Source organism: Pyxicephalus adspersus, chromosome 2 (assembly GCF_032062135.1).
Source record: "Pyxicephalus adspersus chromosome 2, UCB_Pads_2.0, whole genome shotgun sequence".
NCBI classification, from domain to species: Eukaryota; Metazoa; Chordata; class Amphibia; order Anura; family Pyxicephalidae; genus Pyxicephalus; species Pyxicephalus adspersus.
In genome coordinates, this window is record NC_092859.1 from 67,726,033 (window position 1) to 67,747,000 (window position 20,968).

Here is a 20,968-nt window from a genome sequence, read left to right on the forward strand (position 1 = left end):
CAACAACTAAAATGAGCTCATATCTATTTTAAGTATGGAAATTACATAGTCCATGTTTAAAACAAACTTGATGGCTCCAGATGCAAGGCAGGAAAAATAGTGCTTATTGGGGATTAGATTAGCAATGGTGAAGTTCACCAATCTGTTCTGAGGACAGAATGAGAGTACAATACACATACTGTGTGGGGTGCCAAACCTCATCTGTATGTTCAATGGCCAGAAGGCTCTGTGCCAGGAACTCTTGTGATCAAATCAGTGCTAGAAGGGTAAAAAATATCCAGAGACCAAAGCTTTATTCAGTTATAAACGCATTGCAACATAGTGAATCTTCTCATCTTTAGTTATCATTAGTCAGTAAAACTACTTTGCTATATAAACACAAACGGAAGTTTTCATCTGTACTTGTACTTCACCATTTACAGATCTATATAGAAAAGTGTCCTAATACAGACATATTGAATTGTATTAAAGGAAACCTGTCATGAGAGAAATATGAAGGCTTCCATTACGAATGCTTCTTGCGCTTCCTAGACCAGTGGTCCCCAACCTTTCTGACACCAGGTCCCGGTAACATGGAATAAAATGCGGCCCGGTATATCTACAACTTACTCTACTCCTGCCATTGTAAGAGAGCTGGTGTGCTGTCAGGTGGCAGAGCTGCTGGGAATAGCAGAGAAGTTTAAGCCTTACATGCATTGCTCTCCCAGTCTCAGCAGCATTCCTGCTGTCACACTGTCACTAGATTTGGAGCAGTGCTCCTGCTGCTGGAGCTTCTGCCTCCTGTCATTTGCAACCCCCAACTCACCTGCCACCGACCGGTATCGGTCCGATGCCCAGGGGTTGGGGACCACTGGCCTAGACTATACAAGGTTCACATCAACACATTAGTTCTGACACACTCATTAAGGAAATAAGTAAAAGAGAAAAGGAAAATAAATTAAATATTCTTTCAGGATAGATATATATAACTGTATTATATATATCTATTCTATAAGTTTATCAGTATTTTTTTTTTGTTCTGGGTATGTTCGGAATAGATTTATAATGCTTTGAGTGGATTAAAATAAAGATTCATTTATATATAGTATGGATGAGGTTATAGACTCTACTCCATAGTTTTGTTACTCTTGAACAAGACCACCAAATGTGGGTCATAGTACCTTCTTCAATACATTTTCTAAAACATTTAGAAGTATAGTCAGGAGCAAATTTAGCTATTCGAGATAGTGTAAGATAACATCGGTATAAGATTTAGTATGAATTTTCCAGTATATTGATACTGATTGAAGAGTTAGCAGTGTTTGTCCACATATCCTTCCAAGTATCATTATGGATGGATACATTTAACTCTCTCTCCCAATTCAGCATAAAGAGTGTTTATTATGTGATTTAGCAGACAGTAGTGAAGTTCGTATTAAAGTAGAGTTCTTATTAAAGAGTTCGTTAGTAAGTAGTTTTTCTCTACTTTTAATTTCAAAGGTTGTTAGTTTTACTAGAGAAGATTTACTTCTTATAAGAGATGAAATGATGTATTTGTAGTTTTGTTTTTCGGATTATGGGATTTCATGTGAGGATTTAAAGTATAAAAAAGGTTTTATTCCTTCATTAGTTAGCAAAGAATATATGTCAGTAAATCCTTTTTCTGTCCACCATAAAAATTTGGAAGAGGATTCTAAACCTGAAGGGAAGAGGGGACATTTTGTTATAGGTAATAAAGGTAAATGTGTTGATCTAGAGTTGCTGGATAATTAACTCTATCCCAATCCACATTATGGAATTAAGTGTAAAAGGATCCCAGTTTAACAAACCTATAAGTACCCATAATGGTGGTATTTGTAGTGCTTCAAATTTGAGTAAGGGAGGCAATATGAGCAGCCTTATAGTAATTACCTATAGATTTTTCTATATTTGATTGTAACAAATTTTGATTGTAATTGGGAGAACTCTAAAATAGAATAATAAACGTGGGAGATATGACATTTTAATTGCATTTATGCATCCAAACCAATATATAGGGTAGATTTTGCACTGAGGAACACATTTTTTGTTGAGTTAGCTCTTACACTTGTTTTTTTTTTACTAATTTTTGGGTGGTGAATCCAGAAATGACCCCATTTTTTTGCTATCACAACTAGTTTTTACGATATAGGGTACCCTTTATTTTTGTCAAAAAACATACAAATTTTACATACAATGGAAATATAATGAAATAATAACTTGAATGTACTGTTTATTTACATTTCTTTTGTTCATACAAAGGATTTATTGTTACGCTATGACATATTTTTTTACAGCATAACATTTGGGGTAAGCAGTTAAGGTAAAAATGTACGCTTATAGCTTTTCCTGCAGTGTTCAGTGCTAGGACAATCCCGCTGGATGCTCCAACAACAGTCAGCCATCATATGTACATCCCATCTACTCTGATACCCTCCTTCCATCATCTTCAAATCTTGGTGGAATCGTTCACCTTGCTCATCACTGACTGCACCAAGGTTGTCCGGGACGTTAGAAAGATGGCTATGCAGAAAATGCACCTTGATGCTCATATTGCAACCAAGCATTTTTTGCATTTTGTAGCTCTCCAAGAGTTTCTGGACAATTTCTGTGTATTTATTGTGTTTATTTTTTCAAATGACAGGCTAGGAAAGGTACTTGAGTCTCCTTTGAGTCCACAAAGCTTTAACGAGCTGCTTCATCAGACCCAGTTTCATGTGCAGAGGTGGGAATATATTATTCTGTTCATAAGTGATTTGATCAGCATGGGTTGAGTGATTTGGCACTTGATTTGGGACTATCGAAGAAGGTTTCAGATCACCTAGCATCAAGACTGCGTGAGAAAAACTTACTTGAAAAAGGAACAAAGGTACCATACTTTCGAACCAGAGATATTGCATTTCTGCAGTACTTTAGAACTGACAGTGGCTTTGTGTATTGCTTATAGTTAATAAATAGATGAACAAATAGATAAACAGTTTTTTATAATAATATTATAAATTAAACATATATTAATGATGTAACTAAATAATAATTATTATTACTTATTTATAGTCAGGATTTTAAAATGAACGATTGATATTAATAGTATTAAACAAACTAAAATTATTCAGATATGTAAATATGTTTATATAACCATTTAGAGGTTATAAATTAGGTGATAAAAGTTCTTAGTAGGATTGTAGAGGATCCTTTCTTCAGTTTTTATTATTAAATTTTTGTTTTTGTAATTGTTTTAGAGTTGGGGGGAATTTCATTTTTGAATTAGTGTTAAAAAGTTTTTTGTTGGTGTTAATTTTCAAGTTAGAAGTCATAGGTTGTGTAGATGGAACCAGATCAAGTAGCGGAAGATTCAATTCTTGAAAGTGTTTTTTGGTAGATGATGGATCAATTGATTGACAAGTTTTGCCATGTGCAATTTCAGCAAAAATCTGTTACTTTTGTCCTTGAAATTCCAGATTTTTTTAATGATAGCAACATGAAGAAGTTGTTCTTTAGTTGTTTGGTGATGAAATTTAATAATAATAATATATCTGGGGGGACCATGGATGTTCTTGCGAGTTAGGGCTCCATGCACTCTGCCCGTTTCAAATTGATCCTCAGACAAGTCAGGAACAACGTCTTTTAATAATCAATAATAATATAGTAATATGTATATTTTCAATATTTTCAGAGATTCCTCTAATTCTCAAATTGCTAAGTTTTGATATGTTTTCTAAATCTTCTATTGTATCTTGTAAAGTAGATATTTCAAGTTGTAGAGGTGTTATTGTGTCTACATATTTTTCAAGATAGTTGTAAAATCATCCATACGAGTTGGTACAGTTACCAAAATCTCTGATCTCACATCAATCTGAGGAAAGCTGTTGAGTGGCTCCTAGAGATTTCATCTTCAATATTCAGGCAGAGTTTGTCAAAGAGAGAGAAGATGATTTTCCCTTGTCTCCTCCTCTAATGTAGATTTTAAAGAATAAATAGGAGGAGGTGTAGACTGTAATTTCTCTACTGCGTCATCCTCTCTGAAATTCAACACCATCTTTGAAAAGTTGCGAGATGTTAGGCCACGCTCGTGTCAAGACTTAGATCTCTGTTTCTGTGAAGAATTCATCATATTTGTTGTGTGTATTAGGATCCTAAGGATTTGGTTGGTATTTATATAAGTTTTAGGCTCTTGACAGTGTAGATGAGCGGTATGGTATTTGATATATTGGCCAGGCAGAGTGGAGATGTTTTAGATGTCAGCCAACTTGTCCAGCTATGCGCACGTGACCCGCTACTCCCTTTTTATGACCCATTTCACTTCCCTCTATAGATCCCTAAAGAAGGATTAAGTGACATATATATATTTTTTTAATTTGCTGTTTACGTAAGTCTTCAATTCTGTCACATAACCCACAGGGTCCTGTGGTCTCTACCATTTTTTCTAGCAGTTCACAATAATGCAATGAACTGAACTGGTAACAATACATTGCAAGTACATGGTGCTGTAGTGACACCCTGTTAGTGGGTCCAATTCCCCCTACCACTCACAGTCCCTTGTCGTTTAGGTTGAGTGAACCAGGCAGACTTAAAACAATGTGGTGAAACAGAGGTACTGCAGGGGGTAGAACAGTTTTCAGGGGGTAGGGGTTTTATCCTGCCCAAATTTGAGCCAGAGTCAGGCATCTAGCCAGTAATGGCATCCTAAATATTTCTTCAGCAGAGACTTACAGTGGTGAACAAAACCAACAGTTGCGCCCAGTGCAAAACAGGCTTGTTGGCTGAGATGGGGCCGAGGCCCTTGTGCAAAAGAGACTTTGCACCCCGTAACATCTGCCTCTGCAGACATTAAGATCTACACAAGATTTTGTGAAAACGCTAGGTGACTGGTTGTCTATAGCTTAGTACTTTTTAAATCATTGACAAGATAATGAAAACATATTAGAAATGTGCTCAAATAGAGCAGCAGTGGCAGCAAGGTAACTATGATTTTCTATAGGAGAGACAACCCCTTTGGATACATGCAAACATGGTTTAATTGACTGCTAAATACACAAGGACACATATAAATCACTGAAGCATAGCAGATGCTTCATTTTGGATTGTGGGGGATTCCTTAAGGAATACTTGACAAAACAACCTAGGTGCTGGTTTTCCTGATGTTATGACAAAAAAGTAATTACCTTATTCCCAAGTCGCAAACCCACAACAGTTTTTTCATCCATTTAACAAGAATCCACAATACACCATATGGCCGGGACTGGTTTAATGCCAGGCCTGATAAAACAAGGCGTTTGTTTCATTTTTATCATGGGAACCAAAATGCACACATATCTGGGAGAACGCCTATGTTGCCTTATGGCTAAAAAAACTCATTATAGCTAAAATCATGAAATATAACATAAATGTAATATAGCGTTTGTTTTAATAACCATTTGTAAGAATCATAAAGTTAAAATTTATAAAGGGTGAGTCAGAATATGGCTAATTACTAACTTGTGAAACAAAAGAAGCAAACTCTGCCCCACCCTGCTACATATTCTAAAAGCATCTTTGTGCTTGAAGACACAGGCACTTGTGTGCAGACATAATGATGCAGATACAATGTCAGCTGATACATCATCTTGTATGATCTACTAAAGCAAGGAGTTAAAGTTTGAATCCAATACCAGCAAATTCCACAAGAAATTAATTTGCAGACTGTAACTACACATACAAATTCAAGAATTAACACATATCTATACAAAAGCACTCTGGATATCTGGTTTGGAAGAATTGAGAGATTTCCCTACGAGATTACCAACTTCAATTTGGTAGAAAGTCTCAGTTTAACTCACTGATCTAAGCAAAAGTTGCTTGAACAAAATGTTCCTGTTTTTCTCTTTATTTCGAAGATATGATTTTTAAGATCTAAGGTTAAAATCAACAAAAATATGTTCAAACTGGCGATGAGGTTGAGATCATCTGCTGCCTTGGGGAAATGCTGTAAGTAGCTTCTACCCGCCAAAGCGCCATAAAGAATGAACAGGGGCAGTAGTGAGTGGAACAGTATTGCTCACTGCCATTCGCTGTCAAATCCGGAAATGCTTGTTCTTTAGGAATCAGTGTTGTGGTGCAAGCGACCGAGCTGAGAGCCATGAGTGATTGCATGATCCCAAAGCAGGTAAGAACCTAGCCCTAAAGTTTTCTTCCTGTGAAAAGGGTGTAAAATAGGAAATCTGATGAGGGGCTGCTTCTTGGCACAAGAACAGGTAAATGATGGTTAAGGCGGCTTCTGTAACCTTCTGGAACTATTAAGTCCAAAACATGCATACAAACCATTCAAATTTTCAACCTTTCACATGGGACTCCAATAGGGTTTGTCAAGTTAGAGTCTAGTTGAGTAGCATGGTCCTTCTATGTATGGACAGTCCATGTATTAATGGCTATGTGTAGAGCAATTAACTCAGAAAACATCTTCCAGATCTCGTATATATCATAATAGGTGTATTTTAGTATTTAGAGATTCCATGCTTTTTAGTATCCTAGGTGGAGATGGTGGAACCATTTACTATTGAATTTAGGAAAGGCTTCCCTTCTCACCCAACCAGAAAACCTTGCCAACACCCCCCCCCCCCCCTTTATGGAGGCTGCACACCCAGGTCTGTGCCCCACTACGATTGCCTAGCAACAGCCCAGAAGGGCCAACACTGCCTGACATTGTGATGGCACACATTGAACATTTAGGAGGACAAAGGGAGAGGAACATGACCAGCTGAGGGACCACAAACATGGAGCAGTACTCCACATTAGGCTTTTTTTTTCCCCATTAACAGCTTAGGACCAGTCTAATACAAGGAATAAAACATATAATACTGAGCCCAGGGTTATGGGTAAATGTCCCCCTGCAAACTCCTACAAATACCTGTTCAGTAGTAGTAGTCTATCTAATACACATTTTATGTGATAAGGTGGCAACAATGCTGCACTGCCCCTGAATTTAGAGCAGAGGTGCCATTCTCTTATCAGCTGTGTCTGCCTGCATTGCAGTGTGATGAAAATCCACAAAAATGAATAATCTGCCCTGGAATACCTGGCTGTACCAACCTTTTGTTCGGGATGTTAATATCATAGACGATCAAGTACATTTAGACCCTAAAGTAAATATGGTTAGTTTGCTAAAAACTGTGTATTAAATCATTTTATTGCATATTGTGATACAACATACGAATTTCCCCTTTTTTATCCCATTTTGCATCTCAGTGCTGCTACTATTACATAGCCTTTCAGTCATATCCTGCCATTATGTATTCATTCTAATGTCAGCTGCATTACCGGGGAACATTTTACTAATACTGACAGGATTATGGATTTTTGAAATGCATGTTGGCATAGCTGCTTATTGTTAAAGCAACTAACTAAACTCTAGGGATACCCACCTGTCCCTGTTCCTTCATGGGCACTGCCATCTCCTCTCTTCTTTTTCTTCTGAATCCAATTCTTAAGCCATCTTGGTGGCTGGGATGATGTAACTCCCACAATCAATGGCCAGAACCCGCAAGGAAAATCGAGTATACCTGGCAACAAACGCTAAACTGCACATGTGCAAATTTGACAGATGGGTGGTGACAGATGCATGCAAATTTTGATAGATGGGCAGCAATCAGGCAGGCACAAATATTTATTGCAGAAGAAACATTATTTGTTCATTTCTGCCATAAGGACCCACCTGATGCAAATTTGTTTTCTTTAAAATAATTTCTGTTATTGTTAAATTAAATGTCAGATTCCAACTTGGAAGTCATTCATTAGTCAGAAAATTCCCTAGGAATCAAAAATGTTTCCTAAATGTAAAGGTTTGTCAGGATGGGCAATGAATTAGCAGTCCATAAGCTCAGTTTACCATGCTAGGATGCCATAATATTATGATATAGTTACATACTGAGGGTCTATTTAGAAAGTAGTACATATGACTAAACATTCTCTGGTGGTGAATCAATCACTGCAGAATGTTTGCTGAATGTCACCACTTTATAAATAGAACTAATAAATTTATTTGCCATTACTATTTGTTTTCAGGGAACTGTTATATAATATCTCTCTCTATCTTGGTAAATTATTCATCACTTCCCTAATCATGTTAATTTTTCTGTTTTCAATGTTTTGTTGGAAATTGTTTTTTTTGTGACAATCGCTGCATAAACTAGTTGTGCTGCCCTATGAATACACACAAATGATACAATTAGGAGCAATGCAAATAATTTCAATTCACAAAATTATTTGTTTTATATGAGACACATTTGGCAATCATAACAGTATAAGTAGTATTAAAGTGCACCATATATATCTGATTGTGTCATGGAAGTAAGATAATCCCATGCTACAACATGATGCATGGCCCACAAGAATAGGTTACTATATACAACATAAGAAGGATGCTTATAACAGATGGGGTTTGTAGAAGCTCACATCAGCTAAAGAACTAAGCAATCCCATGAGTCAAGGAACAAAAGACCAGGAGTTGTATTGTTCTAAAAATAAGTCTAAAAATAACTTGCGCTCCAGTTAAGGAAGACATAAAAAATGCTTTTATGTAAGAAGGCTGCAGTCTTGTATCATCATTTCAGTGGAGAAAAATATTATTTAATTATTCCAATGCACAAACTGGTCTTTCACATAATAAAATGTCCAAAGATCAGTAAACTATACCAACTGGTAAATATATACATTATAATGATTTTACTCCTAACCAGACCATTCGAACTTTGAAAATTAAAAATAAAACTTTAATTTACACTAAAGAAAATGATTTTAAAAAGGGATTTTATTATATTTCACTCAATTTTACAATAGAAGGTAAGGAGAGACAGGAAACATGTAAAAAGGAGATAACAGCGTCACCTGCTGGTTGGATATTGAATTACCTTATATTCGTATGTAACATTACCAGACAATAAAGAAGCTGTTAAAACCACCATTTATCCCGTTTAAAGGGCATTTGTCAAAAACCAACGCATCTGTTTTAAGAACATCTGATTGAGGTTTTTATTCTGGGACCCCTGTCCTGCATACACAGTTCTATCATACTGGTTTACTTACAACATGAATGGACCTAGCTTTTGCTGGAATTAGTATGGGCCTTGTGAGTTTGATAATTACAGCTGCAATCAGAGGCTTCTAACAGGGGCATTTTACGTGGATTACGGTGAATTATTGTCACAGGTTACAGTCTATCTGAGTATAGTACAGTTTGCAGATCTGAGCCAGCAGTCTTAAAACAAAACTGATGCCATGCTGCCTATCACATTTGAGATAAACACAATTGAATGCACTTACATTTTTTGCTGGTTAATAATTATTTGTGCCTGTTTTCATTCAAGCATCTACTGTTCATGCATCTGCCAGGGAATGCGAGCTTGACATTTCGATAACATGGATTCTGGAGAGGATATCCTGAACACATAGATGCTTTGTACTGATACTGTACTTGTTAAAGATAAAAGAATGTAAAATAGTGTCAGGGCACTGAATTAGGAGGCATTTCTGTATCTGCTCGCCTGTCTCTTCAGGCATACAATTCTCCTGCTGGCTTTGGGGACACCAAACCAGCAGTCACTGGTTTAATTGCCTGACTATGCTGTTTTATACCCAAGAGATCCTGACTGGTAGCATTAAAGCTAAACTCCAGGGAAACACATATATGGGATCTGTTTTACCCACCAAAGAATGTCCAAGATTTACACAGCTCTGCCACATTAGGCATTCTTGTCTTGCAGTAAAACAGACCTGATTTGTCTCTGCTATTCAGTAAAGCTTACAGGTCATGTCCCCCCCCCATCCATTAACAATAAAAGCAGCAGAGTAATGATCCTGTGTCAATATCACTCTGCTCTCTACTCTTATCAGCATATTTCACAAAAGCACTGCAGTACCACTAATTGCTGCTTTTTCCAGATTTACACTTACACACTGCTTGCATTAAAAATGAAGTAGTGTGTACAAAGCCGCATTTTAAATCTTTAACTTCAAGTATTTGCATTAAAACAAGGAACATTTTTATTGGTTTGGTTTTATGTGTTAGGGTAGGATATGGAACATACCCATATTCCATACTTTGGTATGTTTTGCCACATGGCACTGGACATCAATGGACATATATCCTGCTGTTATATGGAAGAACAGAAAGATGTAAAAGGGTAATAGGACCTCTACTCCACCATAACTTAGGCCTACCCATGAAGTGGTTGGCGTTCCTTTATTTTTCTTTATTTACTGATTTGACTTTATTTTTTGTTCTTCTATTGCTACACCAGTTTTACCCAGTGAACGCAGCGTTTCTTTATATTTTTAACATTGGGGAACCCCTTAATATAACTTTCTGATATTCAGGGAACCCCTGCTATATATACTATATCAACAGCTCACAATACATTAGTGTGGTGTTCAGAAGTGGTGTCTCTTGCATTACTAGCCAGTGGGAGGAATGTCGCCCTTACAGATAGCCAAAAGGATAATTTGTGGCAGTGGTGACCTAAAGGGTGCAAATTGCTCATTGCCCAAATTACAAATTAAGATTACTAGGGTTCCAAGGTAACTTGGTTGAGACCCACTGAGAGGAAGTCTGGCCTCCCATGAAGTTCTCACTTGGTCAAAAGTTGGCCAAGCATCTAGCATGTGAAGGACAATTTAAAGAAATCCGGTCCCTATGGTGCCCCTCTCACTTCAAGGTAGTTCCTACTCCATAAAGTAAGCCTTTTATCTGCATATTTTCTGAATGCCTCTCTGGTGCCATTTTGTACTACTCATAGCCTGAGTTACATTTATTTCTACTGCAGTAAATATGGGTTATCATCATCCCACATTCTTACAAATATGAACAGACAGCACAAAAAAACTACGCTTCATGTGTAATACATCTTGACAGGATAATACATTTGCCAGGGTTGTTTCAGTACCACTCCTTCAGTAATTGCTTGTATTTTTGCTAGCTGACATTTCAGCTCCATGCCATGTGCATGATGGGAACATTGAAAATCTAATACCATATTTCCAAAACGTTCTGTTCTTGTTCTAGACCAGCCATTCTTATCCTTTTTTTTTAGTATAGGGAGGAACCCTTCTAAATCCATAGCCCACAGTTCATTAGTGTGGTGGTCATTGGGAAGAATCCTTTCTACATTACTGGCCAGTGGGAAGAATGTCTCCCTGACAGATAACCAAAAAGATCATTAGTGTCAATGGTACCTGACCTGGGATGTCCAAATGACTAATTCCTTAAGAAACCCTTAGCAACCTCTTAAGGGTTCCATAGAACCCTGGTTAACAAACTCTATTCTAGTCCGTGGCAATTTGCATGACTGACGTGTGGGGGTGTAAGATCATCCTTATTTTTTCCACTTCCTGTCTGTCCACAAGGGAAAGGACAACCCTTCGGTGGCCACCATCATGGTACGGTGTTATATATGTGTATGAGAAGGAACCAATACCATTGAATTAAAAATTTCATTATGGTAACCAAAAATTCAGGTAGTGTTTAATAAATGGTTTTATAACATACAGCTGTGCTCAACAAAAAAATAGATTCTATACCAATGACCGAAAACTTGACATACAAGAAATACGTATATAATTAATGGTGAGGGGGCAGATTCCGTAAATGATCCTGGTTTGCTTGCCTATGTCCCTTTTGTCTTATTCTCAAAGATGGAACTGCTACCTATTCCACTCCCAGTGCATCCCCCACCCTTCACCCACCAAAGGTCTAATTAAATTCAGCACAGACAAAGCACAGCTGCACATCTTGAATCTGACAATGAAGGGCAGGCCTGCTACTGAACATAAGGAGCCCAAGAGATTGTCTGCAGAACATTGCACTGCACCCACCGCAATCACTGCACCATGCCAAACATGCATCGCACATAATGAGATTCTGTACACATACATGCAATCTGATCTCACATGACATATATTACACATCATATTAACAGATATTTCAAAAATTGTTTTAATGTTCCATATTCCTTTTAGAATAAAATGAGCCACTGTCATACAGACAACATGCTTAGACATAGAAAAAAAAAAAACAAATCGGTGGATTCCGCAACCATCAGTGTGACGATGCAGTGCAATGCTGTCAAAGGAATGAAGCAAATGAAAACCAGAAACAAAAAAATGTGATTATGTTGATTATGTTGATTATAGAGATCAGTACATTTACAGACATTAGAAATACTTGATCAATGATAAAGAAATCATCCCCATGTATTGTTGGGTGGTGCAGATAGGACCACCCCTACCAGCTGTGTCACCCTCTCCCTTTGATGTAAGAATCTCTGCAATAATAATAAATCACTACTATATTACACAACATTCTTACCATTTATATTGTGTATGAAGGCTAAATTAATAAACAGGCATGTAGCAAATGTCAGTGGAAAGAAAATACAATGTATGTCCATGAAAGAATCATGATTACTTGGATTTATAGCTAACAATAAGGAATTGGACAATGCCATAGAAATGCAGCCACCTGCTAGTCTCAGTGTCAGATTATACAGAGGAGCCCTTTGGACTATAAAATCTCTGGGCTGATCCTAATACAGTCAGGTCAGTTTCACCTTCTCATGATAATCCTGGACACAGGGGGACCATTATGACAATCAGCACAAAACTGAGCTGCAATTGTATAAGATGTGAATCTGCTATAAGGGGGATCACATCTCTCCTATTAATGACATGATGTCTGATTCCCATGAAATGACAGCACATGCAATAGCATCACCCTGAGCATCACTCTATATACACATGACATCTTACAAATAAAACATCATAATAAGAGATGCATTGACTCACTGTTATCCTAGGAATGTTCTTCTTGCCCTGGTAAGACATGATTTCTTTCCACAAGATTCCCTCTGCCTCTGCAGTCTGCTCCCTCTGTGTCTGCTCCCTGTAGCTGTGTTACAGCAGATCAGGTAAAGGGATTTTGTTTTGTTATTTTTTTTTTCTTAGCTGCCTTAGACAATAGTAAATCCCTTTTTGCAATGCCAGCTGGGACTCTGAAAGGAGAGAGAGAGCTGATCCGGACTCCTCCCTCTCGACTAGTCCTTGCTAGGCAGTGGCCTCACCCACTGCTGTTCTGCATCTGCACTTCTCTTCTGTGTACACCAGGGGGAGCTGCGTGCACTGCAGATATCTTCACCGAATGAGGAAAGCTTTGTTTTTCTTCCTTATTAATGTATTCATGGAAAGATATATTGGATGAGGGCAGTTCAGGGAAATTAATCAGAGTAGGACTGTCAGATCACCTATCACTGAAAGAATCACCACCTATCACTGGTGGAAAGAATATTGATGACAAACAATAGCTGATGCAACATTCAATGACCCCAAGCATCACCAGAAATCTCCTGATCACAGTTAAAGCAAACCTTAAACAAATAACATTTGGTTTGCAAAACAAATTGGCATTTATACACAAAAAATGTTCACATTGCTTTGATTTTTTTTTTTTTTACATGTCAGTGCTTCTGATCACTTGTAGCCGCCTTTAGCATTCACTGATTCTAGTGATGGTTGTATGGCATTTCTCAGGGCTTCCTTATAATGACAATTAATTTTTTATAGAATAATAGTAACAATCTCATCAAAGAACAAGGTTACCAATGTAGAAGTGCTATTGAGAGTCATGGATATAACAAGGCCAACCTTTACCAGAAAATGCCAGTGATTAAAAATGGCTTTTTTATTTACATTCACAAGTGACATTTCAGTGATTAGGTTTACCTATAGTGTAAAGGTTGAGCCACATTCACTCATCCTGGTGACTCTGATCTAGGTGATGTAGAGTAGTCTAGCGGGCATGACTGACACCTTGTTTGTGAATGGGGTTTGAGCCCAGAATTATTGATTCTGGTGGCATCTCAGTGCAGGAATTATATGCCCATCTCTAGCTAGCCCAGGACAGATTGCAATATAAATAATAACACCTCATCTGGTAGGACTTTTGTCCGCTATGATCACTATATCCCCAACAGCTTTCAGGTAACACTGTGTATTCAATCCTCTTATATACCAGGTTGGTGATACATCTATAATTTCCAGATTTCTAGTTATATAATACAATAATATACATGTTTTATTTCTTTTTAGGAGTTATTTATCAATAAAAAAAATACATTACACCGCTGGCTATGAAGGAGGTGAAAGAAGATTGACAATTATGATCACAACTGTGATTTTCAGGCATGAGCTAAAAATAGGACTGATATGTTTTGAACAGCTTGGTAAATGAGTATCATATCATAAAAGAAGTGGGCAATGTGTTGCATGTACTGGTTTGTTCCGGCTTCCATGTGTCCACTAGGAATCTATACAATCAATACAATAAAATCCTTTGGCCCCAGCAGTGCCTGTAAAAGTATTAGTTCCTGGGCCCTGGTCCTATGAGAGTTACCGTGACCTAAGGGGACAAGCGGGAGCAGCCTGCTGTGGGGATACAGAATTAGAAATAAAAGGATAATCAGCTGCTGTCAGTTGATGGATATTCAGCTGGTCAGAATTTTAACCATCTTCTCCATAAATTCGGGGGAAACCTGTATACTGGATTTTCACCGGAGGCGATCACATGATGGTTATAGATAACAAAAATAAAAAGAAGTATAGACCCTAATTAGGAGCGAGAGGGCATTTAACTGGGATACATTGGGGGTTGGGTCACTGTGACTATGTCTAAATGCAGGTGGAAGTATTAGGAGTCTGCAAGGGGGTGGGGGAGAGTTTTTAGTATGTTCCTTTCATATGGCATCTTTTGTGGGTAGGAGGATGGTAAATGTCATGTATATAGAGAGTAGGCTTAGGCTTCATTTATCCTTCGTGTTAACAGCTATGATGTATATTCAGTGCAATGTTGGCACCCCACTGTGTGACACGGGATGGGGGTGGTGAGCAATACAAGGTGTATCATTTTGTTTTTTTCAAATGTTGAGACTAAGATTTTACCTTATATATATTATTTACTTATGTGTTTTTACCGCAAAGGGTTGTCCAATGTATTAAATGAGAACAAACTAAAACCTAATGTAAATGTGAATCATTTTAAATACACGTTGCCTTGATGCACGTGTTAAGATGTTAATTGGTTTTATGGAAAACCAATCAAACCAAAAAGTGCCCAAATTAAGCCTACATGGTATGACTTGTCAGCCCACTACAGAAATTCCCAGAACATGGGTCTTCATAGCAGGCATTTGTTTAATGAAAGCTGTAGATTTACAAATAGTAAAGATTACTTGTAAAATGTACTGAACATTGGTGCTAACATCTACTTCAAATGAAAATTCTAGCTGAAAATGTGAAATAATATTCTTTGTGTATTGTTTGCAACATATTATGGACTCCTGCTGAGCACTGCCCAGTGACTGGTCAGATGAAAATTCAATTCAGCCAAATGAGTCGAGTCATTAGTTTTAGTCTGCAGTGTGTGGCTTTAAATTAAATCAGACTATAGCTTGAAGAAGGTTTGTGTTAATGCTGCCAGTCTTTATTACTTAATTCTATGTTTCACTATACTTAGGACTTTTTCAGACCTGCGGTGTTATACCACACAGGCAGAACACACCACAGGCAACCAAATTTGCAAACAGCACAAGTCCTAAACAGGAACTGCATGGCAAAAGTGACACATCGCTTTAGGGAACTGCATGCAACTGCTGTAACTGCATGCAAAAAATGGTTGCTAACGACTACTAATCATTTGAGCCGTGAAATAATGCTGCGGCTTACTGCATATCTAAAAATGGCTCTTGGATGTACCTAAAATTTTTTTACTTATACATTTTCTTAATGGTAACCACTAGCATATGCGAATCATAGCTGAAAGCTGTGTAAATGTTAATGCGTATATGATTATTAAAAAAACATGATTTTTTTACTATAATCCGAACAAAGCTAGCTTCACTTTTAGCAACAGTTAAAATTGTTGTCAAAACATTACTTTTCAAAACCTATAAAACAATACAAACCTTTATAAGAGCTGATGACGCTCTCTCTGCCTTGTCACATGCATAAAGCTGCCTACACACATGCAATTCTTGTCGTTGGAAAGGATCTTTCACGATCCTTTCCAACGACAAAGGACTACACGATGCATGAACGAGTGCTGTACATACCGCACCGTTCATGCTCTTTGGAGAGGGGAGGGGTATTGGGCGAGAAAAATCTGACGTGTGTAAGCAGCTTAAGACTTTAAAAATGATTTTGATAGAAAAGTAAATACTCAGAACCTGCTTTACACTGCTATAAGGGACTGTTATAAAAGAAAGTCTATGCGCCTATTCTTTACATTTTTGCATATTTTGGTACCAACATGCATATTATTTTTCTGAAAGACAAAAAGATATTTGCTGTGGGACATAGTGATGAACATTTTGCAAGGTATATATTGCTCTAGAATTTTTTGGAAAGAGCAAAAAGTATTTATTTGTTTTTATAACGTGAATTTTTTTAAATCTTTTTTCAGCTCTCCAAGGCTACACTTTCATCAGTGAAGCTGGGTGATCCAGCAAACCTGGACTGAATTTCCTAAAAGTCATTTGCTATTTGTTACCAAGTGTTATCAATCCTGGACCAGATCCATTCCAGGTTTGCTGAATTACCCAGCTTCACTAATGAAAGTGTATCCTCCTCAGCCTTGGAGAGCTTTAATAAATCAGGCCCAATGGCACAAATCAATTTCATACCGCATAGCATTTCAGCAGAGGGCTATCATTTGCAGTTATATGGATACACGGGAGAGAAAGTTCCTATACATGTACAGAATACCAATCTCACTTGGACTCACTTGCATAAACATCCACGACGAAACACTTTATAACTTTTAGACTCAGCTCATGAAAAAGGTTACAGCCATTCTTTTTTGTCTCTGATTAAAAGTAAAACTACCTAAACAATATCCACAAGCTGCCAATGAAAAAATTCCAGTTGCTGCAAAGCTTGTTGAAAGGCAGCGTTAAATCAGTGCCACCACGGTATACTATTCACTATCAGCCTTTGTCCCTCAAGCAAAGTAGCATGCTGCCTATTAATGAAGTTGTATTTAGGCTTCTGGGACCACAGCCAACACAGAAGACATCTCCATGGTTTTCTAAACATTATCAGTAGAGTCATGCCTACTTGGACTGTTTGCATCGATAGTCATGAAAAATGAATAGCTTTCAACAAGAAAATCAAAGAACGTGGCTGGGAAACTATCCATTTAAGTTCAATAAATTTAAAAGAATGAACAGGTAAAAGTTCTAGTTTTTATGATGTGCATTATCTTTATATTAGTGAATCTGAAATATGAAGCCACTATTTTTGGCTGGAGTTTGATGTTCTTCCAGGAAATGATGTCCATGAGGTAGAAATGTGGAAGTACAAGGACTGAAGCATGAACAAATTTCAGCAGGATATATAGTCTGCTTTCACAATATTGTAATACATTACAAAAGGAAATGAATGACTTGAGTGCGTGGTTCTTTTCACTTGGTTCAAAAGACTAATAACATGCCAGAGAATGTTGATAAATGTAATTTTGTATTTTTTTTTTGTTATTGCATATTAAAACTCTATAGTAATAATATGAAGTAGTTCTAGAGACCTGCTTAAACCTATAGAATGTCCCGGGGAATATTCACCATTGGTCCGCTTTCTTTGGTTTGGGGATAAACCAAAATGCAATAGTATTAGGTGCATTAGCCAAAGTGTATTATTAGTGGTGTACTATATCATCCCCACAAATTTTAAGGATATTAATATATCTGTAAGTCCATTTTATATAACTATAATATTACATCCTGCATCAACATATGTGTACTTTATTACCATTTACTTTAATCTACAAGGAAAGGTTTCAAGTCAAGATATCTAATTTGAGGCACTTATTACTGAATAATGGCTTACAATGTGTGTTTGTTGATATAGCTATAATTCTATTTTAATGAGTAGTTTTCTAACTTTCTCCACAGCTTTTTTCTGCACGGCCCTCACTTTGTATCCCTTATGGCTCCAATTATTCCCCTTTTTAATAATAAAATAAGCAAATATAGCTAAATATTTCTGAATAGATCACAGCTTCGATGTGGCTCAAGTTGAATACAAGTTATGTTTTCTTGGCTCATCTGGCTAACAGAGCTGCCAACTGGCCTTTTGTATGGGAATTTTATCCCCTGCTTATAATAAAGCCCAAAGCATTTTAGTGTACACAAGAGCAAAACATTAATTATCCTTGGTATGTAAAACTAAGGTACAAAAAGATACATACAGGCCGCAAATATGTGATGGTTTACTCTGACCTTTCAGTGGCATACCAGCGCTGATTGGCACATGGGATATACACTATACAGAATTAGGCTGAGCTTAAGGAATATTGCCTTAGTTTATATTTTATAATTTTTCATACACTTGGAGCTGGCACAGCGATCTGTAAGGGTTTTTCATCAAACTGTTAAAATAAATGACAACTAAATCTGGTGCACATCAGAAGCACTGGACCTGGCTGTAGTCCAGCAATTGTCTTCTGTTGAGGTGGGTATTCACTATTTGGCCCTGTTCATTTAAAGTGGAAATCCCCCCCCCAAAAAAAAAAAAAAAAAAAAAAAAAAAAAAAACAATATTTCTTTTGTTATTACCTGGGTCTGCCATCATTTGATCCCCATATACAGAGAATCAACCAGTGATGGGGACAAGTAGTGTTTCCTTGGTACAGTCCCTTTTTGTCATCAGGATGATGGTCCTTTACCACTACAGGACTCTATAAAGACCACTAATAGGCCACTAAGAAGTGATGTGGGCACTATAGTAAGGACCTTTCCACAACACAGAGCAGAAGAAGGAAGGTGGCCTAGCTTGTCAATAAAACCATTTTGAGTAAGATTTTTTGTTGTGTATAGTAAGGTGGTGGAGTGGGAGGAGGACGTGTCTCTCTTGCTTACTAAACTATGTAAATGCTATTTGTTTGACTATCTTGCTGACCTTAGAGCATCAATACTTTGAGTAACTAACCCAGGACAATTATGTAGATCAGGACTGCTGACATTCCCAGTATCTATACTAGTTCTTGATCAATGAAAGTATTAAATCCACAGGGTCAATACACAATGAGGGCAATTTGATTTTTACATAAGAGTTCAGCATTATCAACCTTCATATTTTCTTAGAAAATGTTTAACTTATGAATGTGTCATAATGAAACCTACACAATTACAACAAAATAGCTCTATTCCCTTATAAAATAGACCTAATGATGATTTGTTTCAAGCTGGATTTTGACATATTGCTGCTGTACAGAATTGCACACTGAAATTCCAGCCACTTTATATTGATTTAATTATGGTCTTTCTTGTGTGCTGACCCTTTATTAAACTTTTGTGCTGTCTTCTAATTTTCTTCTCAAAGTTCTATCAAGAAAGCCATGCATTTCAGAATGACCACACTGGACCACACACATCTTTGCAATGAACAATAGAATAGGTGCACATAAATCTTAGGGCATCCTTGAATATGAACCGTAATACATATATACTAGGACTGCTCAAACTTCTTCCTTTGGGTGCCAGATAGTATATTTTCTAACAGGAGAAGAGCCAAATGCTCACAATAAATAAGCTGTGTTTAGGAGTGGGAGGAAAATAGGTAAACTAAACAAGAGTCTACTTGATTTACAAACCACACACACATGCTCCAGCACTTGTGCCAAAAAAAAGCAACAAAGGCCAGTGAACAGAGTGTGATAGCCAAGAGAAAAACTAATTAAAAGCCAAATGTATAGAGTGCAGAGGTCAGGTGTGTGTTACATATACAGCAGAGGTCGGGAGTTGGTATTGTATACAGTGAAGGGCTCAGGTATACGAACCATACATAGTACAGTCAGGAGTGTGTAAAGTGCAGGGGCAGAAGTAAAAGTAACATATAGTCCAGTGAACAGAGTGCAGAGGTCAGAAGTATGTAATGTACATTGTGCAAGGATAAGAAGTATGGTAAACAACAACCTCTATAATACTTTCCAACCAAATAGCACAGCCGTATCTTTAATGAGATATCTCAGCAACACACACCCATATACATACATACACACTTACATCCACACACATATATCTGCATACAAGCATACGCCCACAATTTTACACCTACACAAATACATATACATATATACACACACTTACATATGTAGACACATTTACACCCTCACTAACAGATACAAACACACACACACCTCTGTTGCCAACCTAAAGCCTTGGATTTGATATATGGAAGGAAGAGGGAGAGAAAGAGACTGGGATGAGTTACTGCTTTGACTCATCTGTCATGTGTTCATGTAATGTTCATCTTGAGCTATAGAGTTCTGTAAACAATGGTCAATTTCCCACAGGTGGTAAAAAACAATTACAACACATGGTAAAGGAGCCTAAAGCTTTACATGCAGTCTGAACATTAGGTTCAAGCTACAAGGGATATTTTAATCTCTGGCTAGTAAGAGATTTAACCATTTAATGGCAGTCACCTGAATAACCTAGCGTTACAAATGGCTTCTTGTACAAACAGTATGTAATAGCAATCAATCCTACATGCTCACGTATTGCCCCATTAATGTAGGATAGATGGCTGCAATATACTACTAATTCGTCTTCTTTGGATAGCTTACACTATAGAAAGCCACATGTTCCATATCTTTAGCAATCATTTGTACTTCCAGTGCCTAGTAGAAGGATTAAGCAACTAATATCCCCTGAGGAGCCCAGGCCAGTTCAGAAGAATGCTAGCAAGTGGTTAAATATCTTACTACAGATAGAAAATATAATAAAACTGAACTCTAGGGTATGTGAAAAAAATGATCCTTGTAATAGGGCTCCCCAAATTTCAATGATTAATTGTTTATTTACTCTAGGCATAAAGGAATAATCTGTAATACCTAATTTGTTACATCGTTGGTAATCAGCACTCTCCTCTGCTTTCTGACACTCTGGGATATGTATGT

At 37.2% G+C, this 20,968-nt stretch overlaps 1 protein-coding gene across 2 annotated transcripts in view; it reads right to left on the reverse strand.

The window, feature by feature from the left end:
• The window catches only part of DPYSL3 (dihydropyrimidinase like 3), a 90,628-nt gene that overhangs the window by 33,869 nt on the left and 35,791 nt on the right, over window positions 1–20,968 (reverse strand). The window contains exon 1 of one of the 2 annotated variants that reach the window (XM_072400930.1): window positions 12,808–13,034. The exons of the other annotated variant lie outside the window; for it this stretch is intronic. Coding sequence (XP_072257031.1) covers window positions 12,808–12,846 — 39 coding nt within the window. The 5' untranslated portion in view covers window positions 12,847–13,034. Of the gene's footprint in view, window positions 1–12,807; window positions 13,035–20,968 lie in introns of those variants that run through there. 2 annotated transcript variants of the gene reach the window in all.